Source organism: Galeopterus variegatus, unplaced genomic scaffold (genome assembly GCF_000696425.1).
Source record: "Galeopterus variegatus unplaced genomic scaffold, G_variegatus-3.0.2 Scaffold977, whole genome shotgun sequence".
NCBI classification, from domain to species: Eukaryota; Metazoa; Chordata; class Mammalia; order Dermoptera; family Cynocephalidae; genus Galeopterus; species Galeopterus variegatus.
This window is the reverse complement of record NW_007727088.1, coordinates 129,577-143,549: the sequence shown is the minus strand read 5'-3', so window position 1 is coordinate 143,549 and position 13,973 is coordinate 129,577. Positions and strand designations below refer to the sequence as shown.

Here is a 13,973-nt window from a genome sequence, read left to right as displayed (position 1 = left end):
AATTAGTGTATCTTTTCTTCCTGTTTGTTAAGCCATCTCTGTTTTACACTGTTTCCATTAGTGTAAAGGTCTGTTTTGTGTTCCCTGTTTGCTCCAATCTGTTCATTCTTGAGTAAATGCCACATGATTTAACTACTGCAGTTTTGTAATAAATCTTGATCTCTATAGGGTGAATCTCTTGTTCTTGTTCTTTTATTTAGAATTGATTTGGATGTTTTTGGCCATTTAGCCTTCTAAGTAAAATTTTTAAATTGTCTGTTGAATTCCACCAAAACAAATCTACTTGGAATTTTGGTTGGAATTGCAATGGCTCTTCAAATTAATTTGGGGAATATTCGGGTTTTCCATCTATATACATGGTATATGTCTCTGTTAATTCTGGTGTTCTTTTGTGCCCATTAAACTATTCTACAATTTTCATTATATAGATCTTGTACATCCTTTGATAGATAATAATCCTATATACCTTGTGGTTTTTGTTGCTCTTGTGAATTATATAATTTTTCCTTTAATGTTTTCTAATTAGGTATATCCAGTGTATATAAATATTATTTACTTTTGTATGTTGATTTTGTATCTAAAATCTCTTTGAGCTCTTCTAATAATTCAAAGAATAATATCTGTAGATCTTCTCATGATATTTTAGTAGAGACATTCTATCAGCTGCAAATATACAATAGCTTTCCATTTATTTGCTTTTCACTTTTTCTTTTATTACTGCATGGGTGAGGACTTCTAGTACCTTCTTAAATCATAGCAGTATTGTTACACTTCTTATTTTGTGGCTGCACAGCATGCACATCAAATATTGCCTCTTCTTCGTGGTCTCTAACCTTTGCTTCTGTAATCTCTGTCAGCAGACATACATTAACATTTCTCATTTTGCCCTCCATATTGGTAGCTAGCTTTTTTGATATTTTGGCATTCCTTAATACTGTTCTATATTTAAATATCAAAATACTGGAGTTTTTGTTGGTATTAATGTCTTTATTGAAGACACAGGTCATGGCTTCCTTGACTCTTGGTTCTTTTTCCAAATTCTCGCCTTTTCTTGCTTCCCTGTTTCCTCAAACCTGGACCCTCCCATAAACCCTCCTCTTTCCACCAACAATGGGACCCGACTGTCTTGGCTGACTCTTCAATTCCTTGGCATCTTTAGTCTATGAAACAGTTTTCCAAGGGGCATCCTCATCTTACCTCATCTACTTTGATCAAATTCAGAGATAAATGGAGAGTGATGGTACTGAGGAATGAATTAAATGTAGCCCCTGATTTTGAGGAAGCTGGGTGAAGGCTTGTCACTGAGCACAGAACTACATGAAGTGAATAATTTAAATACAAGGAGTAGAGTGGTCTAATGGGGAGGACATCACACCCTCGGGAGTGCGAGTGATAGCAGCAGCACAGAGTGCTGGGCGGCCTGAGGGCTCTTCATCCTAGAAGCTAGTATATGCCTGAGAATGCAGGTCACATTGTTGGTGGCTCTCTTAGAATCGGACTTTTAGTAGATCAGTAGGTTTTGTTTTAAGTAGGTACGTGTGTGTCCTCAAAACATCTAGGTATACTTGAAGTCAGTGAACCGAAAAAGTCAAACTGACAAATCAGTGCCACCTTAAATACATGGTTCAGTATATCTTCTTATTGACCGGTTATGACTGACAGGCTCTTTGGGGTAGTGGTCAAAAGCACAGACCCCGGCCAATCTAGATCTGGACCCACTTATTACTATCCACTTATTACTATCTCTGTGACTTTAGACACATTTTTAAACCTTTTTATACCTTAATTTTCTTATAATGGGCATAATACTAGTGCTCATATCATAGGGCTGTTATGAGGAATAGAGTAGTTAATACATGTAATGCACGATAGAGCCTAGCATGTAGTAACTGCTGTACTTATTACTATCCACTTATTACTATCTCTGTGACTTTAAACACATTTTTAAACCTTTTTATACCTTAATTTTCTTATAATGGGCATAATACTAGTGCTCATATCATAGGGCTGTTTTGAGGAATAGAGTAGTTAATACATGTAATGCACGATAGAGCCTAGCATGTAGTAACTGCTGTATATAACTGTTAACTATTTAAGTAGTCGTATATCCACAAGAAATTTATTCCCCTAGAAGGAACTAGCAATTTGAATGAGGCAATAAAATAAGCTATCGTGGCGTTCTGCTGTTGCCCTTAAGAGAGCTTCACATTTAGAGAAGTGGTGCTCATAGTCCTAGAAGGAACTAGCAATTTGAATGAGGCAATAAAATAAGGTATCGTGGCGTTCTGCTGTTGCCCTTAAGAGAGCTTCACATTTAGAGAAGTGGTGCTCATAGCTGTAAGTCTTGGAATATACCTTATTCCCTTGGGAATGCTTCAGGATTAAGTCTCCCTTCAGGATTAAGAATTAAGGAGTTAGAGACAAAGGTCTTACAGTGTTTCTTTAAATATCTCTTTCAGCTGCATGAGATTAGCACATTTTTCTTGGCGAGAACACCTTTTCCTTTTTTGCTGGCGTGTTTTTTGTCGGTGGCCTTTCTTGTTTTTCTTTCCCAACACTTCCTGTGCTTCTGTCTTTCTGTCATCTGCCCTCATTCTACTCCCCGTGCTTCGGCGCTTCCCTCCCACCACTTCCCATCCTCTAACTTTAAAAAACTTTGTTCATTGATTGTTTCGCATGTTTCCTTCCTAGTGTGCGTGCCACCGGGCGTCTGGGACAATCCGAGTGGAAGTGCGCTGCAGCATGGGAAAGTCTCTGTGGATGGCGGCAGCACTTCTGTGATGTCGTCAGGAGGATGCGTGGCTGGCAGGGGACCAAAAGCAGTTCCTGAGTCTGAGGCTGGGAAGGCAGGCTATGAAGCCATCTGCTTCTAGTCTGGAGTCACTGCTCAGTTATTTTCCAGGAGGTTAGCCTAGGATTTGCCTTATAATTGGATAACTAGAAGTACCCATTGAACCCATCTGCTATGTCTAATTTCTTTAGATTAAGACAGAAGATCCAAAACATTGGTTCCCCCAAAGCCTGGAACTCCTGGGAGGCCTGAAGCCCCTGTCTGGACTCTATTGCTATTCATTCAGAAATGCAGAAAATGCTCAGAATCCTCACAAAATCATTTATGTGGAGTTCATGCTTGGAAGTGAATTGGATCCATGTTAGTGGTAACATAAATTAGCGGTTACGGAGAGCCGTCTCTGTACCACTAATAGCCAACATTTCTTGTGTACTCATGCTGGGCATGTGCTGAATATGGTATATGTGTTATTTATCTCACAACTCTATGGAGGTAGCTATTATTATCCCTGTTTTATAGATGGAGAAACTGAGGCCCTGCTAGGCATGCAGGGCCAGAATGCAAACATTAGTGGGTCTTTTGGACCTTTTCCACTGTGGTGGAGGGCCCTCCACACATGTCATGTATACCCCACAGGGCAAAGCCTAGCAGAGAAACTACTGTGGGAAAGCCAAAATGCAAGGTTTTACATTTTCCAGGTAAAATCAGGTTTTAGTTAAAGAGTAGAGAATGAAATTATGGCAATGAGACCTGAACATGAGGATGATTTTCATCTGTGCTTGTTTAAAGTACACAAAGTTCACATCTTCTGAGCATCAGGGCCTATTAATAAGAGGGAGTGATAAGATGACCTTTCATCCACATACCCTACCCAAGGGTTTATATTGATTACGCTCCTGATGGAAGACATGACTGCCATTGTGTTATGGGTTAGCAGCATTCTATGAAGTGTTCAGTGCTGTAATTAATGAATCTGTGTGATAAGCAGCTGCCAAAAAGAGCGAGTTCAGTTCAAGCTATCCTACCCCAATCTGCAAGGCCAGGCTGCCCTCCCCCCAACCCTTTCCCAGGACCTGGTCGTTCTCTTCATGCTTGCTAGGACAGATGAAACAAATCAAAACCGCTTTGAGGAGTCTAGTGTACCCCCTGCTTAATTTAAACCCCAATCAAGTCTGTTTATCTGAGCCATATTACTTGCTGGCAATAATTCGCTTTGGGCACAACTCGGAGCTATATTGAAACTTTTCTTTTGCTTCAGAAAATTGGTTTACCTTTAAATTCCCACCCCCCCTTCCCTGTGGAAAATTGGTTCTCTTAATTTAGGTATCCTGTAATTTTTCTCATTAAAAAATGTGTGGCATGTGATATCATTAGATTTTTTTCTAAATTGAAATGACTTAAGTGGGTTGACATATGTGCTGCAGTATAATTGTGCTGTGTTTTTGGAGCTCAAGTCAGTAATTACATCCATAAACTTATTGTCTATGGTAAAATATGTTAACTGGTCTTTGACATAGAATTCATTAATTTGAATCAATATATAATGTTCTGAAACGCTCTAACAAAGGATCATTGACTGATGGGTATAATATAGTCTAAGACCCAAACATTTGTCTAAGAACAGCACTAAACATAAACATTTTCTAAATAGCTTTTCAATACTATGATTCCCAAAACACACATATTATGAAGCTTATAAGAAATTTGAACGATGACATGAGCCCAATAATTGAATTTACTTGTTTATAAAACATTATATCATGATATAAAACATAATATTTTTGATCTTTACACTATTGAGGTAGCTTTCAGACAGGTCTTGGATTTTAAATCTTCAAGTCCCCATGCCTAGTGACAGATGTGGGTACTAAGGTCCAGGAAGGTGGACAGAAGGAGTCTGATCTCAGTGAGGTTTTCTCTTCCCACAGTACCTCAGAAAATGCCAGGGCTCTCTTTACCTTAGAGTGGAATCTGAGTGGATTCTGTGTAGACTCGTTTTTTCTACTTTCCTCATGATCAACAACTTTAAAAGGCAAATTGAAGGGAAGTAAATTTGAATTCAAAGTAAGAATTTCATCAGGAAAACAGTCCCAGGGTTTTCTTTGACTTGAGACTGCAGACCTACAAAAGTTACAGTAATATGGAACCTTGACAAAAGAAAGATCCCCATGATTAGATATGCACGGCTTCACAGATAATATCTAGTTCACCCCTTCAGCATTTCTGGGAAGCGAGAGCCAGCGCAGAAAAGTACTGGGCGGCTTCTCTGCTCAAATTATGTGCCTCTGCTCTCATCAAACACTGGGAATGTCCACAGTGTTTCTGAAACAGCAGAACAATTTTGAAGGTGAGGCAGCACATGCTGTTTAAGAAACAGGGACTGGGCAGAGAAGGGAGAAAGGGTTAGCAATCCCTTTGGTTGCTGCTAACTTTTGCTCCTTGGTTATAGCTCGTTTTGACCTCTAGATCACTTTGCACCTTTCCCAATATCTCCCCTCCTTCCCATTTTTCTCTCTCCTTCCCTTCCCCCTCACTTCTTTTCTCCCTCTTACCCTCTCTCCCTCCCCTGTTTCTCATCCTGTCTCTTCCTCTCCCTTCCTCTTGCTCCATTTCCCCCTCACTCTACCCACCTCCTCAGCTGACCTACATCAGTGGGCCCTATGCCCCCTTGCGTCTGGTTGGGTTCAACCCAGTGGGGAGACACCAGCAGGAAATGGAGGGAAGAAGAGAGAGTAGAGAATATAATAGAAGTCATTGCTGCCCTGCTGGCCCCCTCCCTGCGGCATTAGCTCTGGCTGGCTGAGTGCTTGAATGCTCTGCTGAAAGTCAGGGCAGCTGTCAAATGATCCTCCCTTCCCAGCTCTCTTTCAGGTTCTGGAAGCAGCTCCCTCCCTTTTCCTCTTCAGGCCTAGGGATGGTGAAGGAGGCCTGCTCCTTTGTAAGGTATCCCTTCATCAGAGTCTTCTCAAACCACCCAACCTGAGAGCGCCATCTGTTTCCTGCAGGAGCCCTGACCGAGACATGGGGTGTGCTCAAGCTGATGATGTGTAACTGTGCATCTTATACGATTCATACTATTTTAAAATTTTTCATGAACTTTTTGAAGTACGCTCATATATGTAAATTTGCTTCATTTATTGGTTTAATAAATATTTATTAGGCGCTTTCTAAATGCCAAGTAGAGAACAAATGAGACAATGTTCCTGGCCTGTGGAGCTAACAGAAAGATAGGCAAACACATTCATGTGCGTTTAATGTCAGGTACTGAGTGTGCTAGGAAGTAAAGGAGGACAGGGAAAGGGAGGGATGGGGGTCCTCTCTTAGAGGAGGGGGCATGTGAGCATTCCTGAATGAGGTGAATAGGCATGCTTTGCAAAATACTTAGAGAGTGTTCTCTAGTGAAGGGAATCCTGGGGATCTTGAGTTCGGAATGTGCTGGGAGAGCTCTGGGAACAACACAAAGACCAGAGCAGCTGGAGTGAAGTGAGTAAGGGGTTGGGGGTGTGGGGGTGTGGACAGGAATCCAGGCATGTAGCCAAGCTGGATCACTTGAGGCTTTGCGGGCCGTGGAGGAACTTTGGGTGAGTGGAAGGGAAAGCACAGGAGCTTTTGGAGGAAATTGACATGATCTGTGTTTTATTAGGGCAACTTTGCTCTCGGAAAATAGACTATGGAGAGCAAAAGTAGCAGAAGAGAGATATAGAGGCTATTGCTGAAGTCTGGATGACTTGTATGGTGTGATGGGTTGAATTGTGTCCCTCCCAAAATATGTGGAATTCCCACCCCCCCAGTACTTCAGAATGTGACCTTATTTGGAGGTAGGGTCTTTACAGAGGTAATCAAGTTAAAAGAAAGTCATTAGTGTGGACCCTAATCCAGTATGACTGATATCTTTATAAAAAGGGGAAATTTGGACACTGAGACAGAGTAAAGACGATGTGAGTAGACACAGGGAGAAGATGGCCATCTAGAGGCCGAGGAGAGAGGCTTGCAACAGATCTTTCCTTCATGGCACCCAGAAGGAGTCAACCTTGCCAACACCTTTATTCTAGACTTCCGGCCTCCAGCACTATGAGACAACCAGTTTCTGTTGTTTAAGTCACCCAGTTTATGGTACTGTGTTACAGCAGCCCTAGCAATTTAATTCAGGTGGCTTAGATGAGGTCGAAAACAATAGAAGAAAGGGTTATACTTGAAATATGAAGTTAAAACCTGTAGGATTTGCTGAGGGGTTAGATATAGGGGTGGGGTGGTTGTTGGTAACACCAAGGTCAAGGGTTTGGATTCCCAGTGACTCCTAGGTCATTGGTCAGAGCAACTGGGTGAATGGTGGTGCTCTTTCCTGGAGATGAAGAACATGCAGGAGGGCAGATTGGGGGACAAAATTTAAGAATTGGGTCATGGATGTGAAATTTGCAATCTCTGTTTGACATCTCAGAGTAGGCAGTTGTCGGGGAGATGTTATGGCAGAGTTATAAATGCCAGCTTTTGATGATCGCCACCCTCCCCCCCAACCCCACCCCCTGAATCTGCAGTGTCTGGGCTGCTCACTTCCACCGGGGGCCACACTTTAGAATGAGCTTTCTGAAAGTGGTGTGGGCACCACTGGTTACATACAGGATGACTCTAGTCAGTACACAAATATTTCTGATTTAGTATTTAATGTATTTTTCTTAATCTCCATTAGAAAAAAAATGTAATTAGCACAACAGAGCCAGAATTTCAAGATGTTATTATGTAGGTCATCCTTAAAGTTGAAGTATTTGTTTTTAAAAAAAAGGGAGTCATCTTTTTAAATAAAATCATTAGGAAAATAATAGTATGTATAGTATATGTAATAGTACACATAGTACATAGATATGGGGAAAACGGATGAATAAATCACTGAATTTTGGGACCCAACCTGTAAAGGGAGTCATCTTTTTAAATAAAATCATTAGGAAAATAATAGTATGTATAGTATATGTAATAGTATACATAGTACATAGATATGGGGAAAACGGATGAATAAATCACTGAATTTTGGGACCCAACCTGAAGCATTTTTAATGAGTTCCCTAGGTGATTCCTGTCTCTTCACATCTTAGAGTGGTTTTTAATTGCAGATCACATCATCAATTCAGTAGGTATAGACCAGCATTTGTTTTAAGAGAAACTAGACTAGATCAGGGAATAAGAGTGCATTGCTGGTATTATTGGCAAGTATTGTTTTCATGATGTAAAATATGAGCATTACAGTAAAAAGGTTAGAAAGCCACTAAGGTTCTGCTTTCAAGGGTGGGGGTATCCCCATCCCTATTCCGTTTGGTGACCCACCTTTCAGCTAATTTGAAAAACCTGGTGTTGAAAGGAGATGAGAAAAACAATCTCTCCTCTTTACAAAATTATTAATTATGGAGGTTTTCATAAATTATTTTGAGATGGGTTTTAGAATCAAAAATGTGCTCTCTCTTCTAAATGGCACATTTCTTCCATGTTCATTTGGGTTTCTGGTCCCTATTTTGATATGCTTGATAATTGTTAAATCTCTCTAGCTTATGAATTCTATCAGTCACTTTATTTTCATGGAGGTTTTTTTTTTTTTTTTGTATATACTGCTACTTGTTTGTTTAAATAGCACCTGTTTGTAATAGCTGTGCTATATTTAAGTATAGTGTTTAGTAAGAGCTTCAATTGGGGTTGAAATATATTTATTACAGACAAAAACTATCTTAGAATTGGGTGGAGAAGTTTATTCTTCTCTGAAAATGCATCTGATTCTTTCCAGAATTAAAACTGTTTTGAGTGAAATTTTAAGAAGTAGTCTAGGTGTCCTTGAAACATATATAAGATCCATTATGTCCTTTTCTTTTTTTTTATGTTAGAATCTCTAGGCTGGTAATGTTTAATGATAGATTTAAAAATATGTAATGGAACTAATGCCAAAATTATAAATATACTTCGTTTTAAATTTTTCTCGTGGCTCTCATTTTGAGATACAGTTACCTATATCTGATTTAAATAATAGGCTATTATAAATAGTCTAATGTCAGCAACTAAATTCATTGGGCACCCATTATTTTACACGTGATATATTGTTTTCCATAGAGCATTCTCATAAATATGTTTACATGATGCAAATTTAGCTAAAGTATACTAAGCTATCAGATCTGTAATGTTAAGGGAACAGTAATTTTTTTTTTAAAGTATGATCTGTAGTGTTAAGGGATATTTATAATTTCTAAAATGACTTAATAGGAGAAGGCTTGGTAAAAAGCAGTTAGCAGAGAGATGAAATATGTCTCATTAAGTATCTACATTATGCACATGTCAACTCTCGTTATCAGAAAAATGCTCATTTATGTAACTGAGGACTGCTTACTTTTATTAGTGATGGTTATCACAGAAAAATGATTTTGGTTGAGTCCACCTAAGCAATGGAATGTGCTTCTGTTTCCACAAAACTAATAGTGCAGAATCCGGTCCCCCCTCCCACCCCCACTCCTCTTGCAGTGGGGAGCCCCTATTTGCATGTGTAAATAAGCCATTCAGTTCAGAGCACTGTGGGTGCTGCCCAGGTCCAATCTGTTATTTTGCTGATGTGATGGCATTAGCCAGGAGGTAAATGGTACTAAGAGACTGACGTCTCACTCTGGAATGACAGCTACCAGAGTCTGAAGGCTCTCATTTAAAAGGAGAAATGGATTCTTGGAACTTAGAATGTGGGAAAAGAAAGTGAAGTCACAAATTTTGCCCTTAATGTTGGCATAAGTGATAGAACTTACTGATTTTCTTGGACATGGAAAACTATGTGAACAAATTTGCTATACAGGGGCATTAGTTTCCTTTGATATGATTTATGAGAGCCCTGCTTGCTTTTTTAAAAAATGGAAAAATTATTACATAATTGAATGGATATAGCTGTGCTTAATTGACTAAGCTCAAAGATGCATTGTTTGTAATTTTATGGTGTGACAGGAGGTCTGATAAGTAACAAGCCTGTAAAAAGGGAAAGAGAAAGCTTTGCAGTTAGGGACTATCTGAAGTGAAGAAACAGGCATGTCCACCTTCTAATGAATGAAATACCTCTCAAAGATTCCCATCTAGCATCTATCTTTGTGCGTCTTTCTACCAAGTCTCAGTATCACCAAACTAACTCTAGAATATATGAGTAACTAACCACCAGCTTTTTTTTTTTTTTAGTAATAGAATACAATGTGACTGTTTTGTTGAAAACTAAGGTTAAAGTCACGTGCAGAAAAACTTGCTGTGAGCTGTTCACAGTTCCTTTATTTTCACTCCGTATGCAATTCATTAAAATGACATTAATCCTCCAGTCTCTTCCTTGGTTTTTATTAAGATGTATTACTGGAATCTCTGTGTAAATACATTGATTATTTCATAGACCTATTTGTTCATCACAAGCTATTGTTACAGATTCATTGTACTTGATAATAAATGAGATAAAATGGAGACCAGCTTTCAAACCCACCTCTTGAAGGATGGGCTTGCTCTCTTAAACCAGCCTTCCACCATCTGGGAGTTTAAGATTCAAATCCCAGGTTTAATATCAACATCTGCCCCCTGCTAAGTTCATGGTACAATTAGCTAATTAAAAAAATATGTAACATTTTCACCTTGCAGTCAGAAGAAGAGCAATAAACCACAGACCCAGGATCTAGTTAATTTGCACTTTGACTGTAATTGTGTATTTAATGCTGAGATTAATTTTTTTTTCTTGATGAGTGGGAGCCTGGCACTGTGCATTGGAACTCTTAAATCCGTTGTAATCATTCCATAGGGAGGTTAATAAGAGCGGGTAGTTCTCCAGATAAATTAATGAGAATAATTATTTACATATAATAACTTATTTTAGGGAGAAAAACATTAAAACACACTTTTTGAAGAACCATTAAGTTTAAAGGAGAATTTTTCAAATTAAACTAAATAAATAATCTGTGCTTTCCCCCCCCAACTGTATTTCTCATGTAAAAAGTATTGATTCTATTGAAATGGGAAGTCATGCTCAGATTTTTTGTTTTGTCAAATAGTAAGAGAGTCAATGAATATCATTTCAGCTGTTAAAGCTTTGGTCAACTGTATTTCTCATGTAAAAAGTATTGATTCTATTGAAATGGGAAGTCATGCTCAGAGTTTTTGTTTTGTCAAATAGTAAGAGAGTCAATGAATATCATTTCAGCTGTTAAAGCTTTGGTACATTTGCTAGGTCAAGGCTGTTTCTGTGCCTTTTTGCAGAATAGAGTTAAGAAAGAATGCATGTTGGCAGGGCAGTACTAGGAAAAACATAATCCTGACTTACAATCTGCTACTTATGACATTTCCTTTTTGAAAGGTACATATTATACTGTGGACACTGAAGTAGTGATTGTTGGCAATTGAAGTGGGTGTGATTGATACATGTCTTAAGTAATAGAGCTGTTATTCCTAGAAGAAGAAAAGAATTCATAAGTAGTATAATAAGATGGTGCATTTTTACCTAAGTAGGTCTTTTCAGCCTCCTCTGTGACTGGAGCTGAGCAAATGCTAGCCCTCACCTGAAGCTCATTTCTCTGCCTGTGTTGTCTCTCACTTGCATCAGAGCCTTCAAGCCCAAGGGTTTTGTAACACTCTCTGTCTGTTGCTTTCATCTCTCCAACCCTGAAGTCCATACTCACAGTGGGTAGTGCTTCTTAAATTTTTGTTTACTATTGTCCACCTTTGAAAGGTGGAGACATGAAACTCTATACCATTAGTGGGGACCCCTATTTTAAACTTCCCCTTTAAAATATGGTAGCTTGGGTTCTATGTTTGTGTGTTTGGAATAAAATGGGTAATGGGAGGTGGTAAGCCTTTCTATGTGATCTGATTGTTCAATATATATATATACAAGAACATTAATAGGGTTTGTCTAACCACCCTTTTGCGTAGGTTTAATTTATAAACTTAATGCTAAATCTCTATTTCAGCTGATAAAATATAACGTGCATTGAGGGGCCGAGTTTTCGGTAGCTACCAGATACCATAAATTCTACCAGGATGATGGAGATATGAGCTTCTAAGGCATAGGATTTTGTCTGGTTTTGAAGAATATTGTGATTTCTATGTCATTTTGGTGATATCCAGTCTAACCCTAAGAATGCTTCATGATGACTTCTGTTATTTTAGGAAGATTGACTTCATGTTCAGAGAAATCACGTTCTGGTTTCCCTTAGTATCCTTAAAATATAATTAGAGACAATTATCAGATAATAGAAAAGTAAAGATTTGATGGGAAATATCTTAATACTGGGCTGTGTTCATGGCTTTATCATACACATGCGTATACAAAGCTGTTTTTAACAAAATGACTTTACACATGGCATCTACTTTTGTGGGGGAGAACATGTCATGTGTTTTTATTAGATTTTAGCTAAAACAAAGTACAGTGCTGTTAAACACTGTCCCTCTCCCTTCTCTGGCCATTTTCCCATCCCATGCCCACCTTCTCCCTTCCCACCTCTCATTCATTCCCCATCTTTCATACACTGTCAGGAAGGGCAGCCTCCGAAGAGCCATTTCAACTCAGCCAGACATCGCCAGAGACTAGTGGACCCAGCTGCTTCAAAAGTGAGTGTGTCCCATCGCCCTGGGCGGCGGGTGTGCATGGTGGTATGGTCCTGCTGTGGTAAATGGGGTTGTGGGGTTTTATTTATGCTGGTGTATTTGAAGGCTTTAGAATGTGGATACTGAGACGAGGCAAAGTCTTCTCTGTTCATTCATGACCATGCACACCAGTGGTGTTCAGGTAAATGTTTCACAACCAGCCCTGAAAACAAAAAAACCTGATTTGTAGCATTTTCTGGTTTCCATGGCATATATACTGCCACCATGACCAAGTTCAAGTACCAGTGTGACATCATTGAACTCAGAGCTGGCAAGAGATGCCCAGCAGAGCACTACTGTACAGTTATATAGTTTCTCCACTGTATAGATACAATTGATGTAAATCCTAATCAAATGTAGAAAAATAATTAGGAAGTGAATCAGTTTTGAGTATCTATTACTCTTTGTTTTTAACAAAATGTATTTAATTATAAATTTAGATATTTTAAATTTATAATAATGGCTGTGTTTAACAACTGGCTAATAAAATTTCTGGAGATATACTGAGCTGGCATGAATTGGCTCCTGTGCAGCAGGTTGTAGGTGTTACGTATATGTTGAGAATGGTCTTAAAGCCAATTTGGTTGTGCCTTACTCTTTTTGACAAATATCAACAGCCACAGCAAAGTGGCTGAGGTTTTGGGTAAGGATTTGCTAATTTTTTACAGCTCAAGTGAGTCTCAGGCCAATTCTGTTGCACAGACTTTTATTAAAAAAACATTTATTAACAGGCACAAAGCATTCATGTACCCTGAACTTAAGTTCCAGCTCCCTGGCCTTTTTAAGTGCTCCAGTCAAATCTTTTTGGAAAGTTCTACTCAGGGTTGATGTGGCAACTTTCCAGAGGCAGGATTCTCTTACCTTTATAATAGATATCAAGCAATGGGGATCCTCTGACCTAGTTGCTAGACATAAGGCCATTTAGCAGTTGAGCCTCAGGTGCCAGTCCAAAGGGTACAAGTTACAGGCCTCCTTCGTTTCTCATACCCTGTTCATGCAAGCCGGAGAATGTCTCTAAGATGATTTTGCCAACCCACTTATCTTAAATACCTCTAGTTTGAACAATGAAAGCCTGTTTTTAACATCCACTATACATTCACTGTGTGACTAGCAAATCAATTGGATTTCACCAATGAAAACCCATTTGAATATGCCAATTAGCAAGATCTTTGGTGTTGACTGAGATACAGATACATCTGATATGCTAATTGACCACTCTGGGGGAGCAAATTCTGATTAGGGCTGCTGACTGTATATAAGATATAATTTTAATGCATAAATAATATTACATTACCTAAGCTGAAGTATTTGAAAGTAGACTAAAGATGCCATAGCCTTTTGTCACATTTATTAAGTTCCTTGGGTGTCCATTCCCTGCTGAGCCACAGACAGTGATGAAGTCATGGAAGTTCTTTGGGTATGTGAGGGGAAAACTCAGAATATAGCAGGCCCTTCTTGGACCCTGCTTAACAGTTGTAACTAATGAGGCACTAAAATATTGTGTGAATTGAGCACATCCACTGTTAGACGCAGCATGCGTCAGTGGTGTTTTAAGGGGTCA

At 39.0% G+C, this 13,973-nt stretch overlaps 1 protein-coding gene across 1 annotated transcript in view; it reads left to right on the top strand.

The window, feature by feature from the left end:
- The window catches only part of LOC103591494 (microtubule-associated serine/threonine-protein kinase 4-like), a gene marked incomplete at its 3' end in the record, with an annotated part of 269,334 nt that extends 256,958 nt beyond the window's left edge, over positions 1-12,376 (top strand). Inside the window, exon 5 of the mRNA XM_008573969.1 lies at positions 12,302-12,376. Within this exon, the coding sequence (XP_008572191.1) occupies positions 12,302-12,376 (75 nt within the window). The remainder of the gene's footprint in view (positions 1-12,301) is intronic.
- Between the last annotated feature and the right edge of the window lie 1,597 nt (positions 12,377-13,973).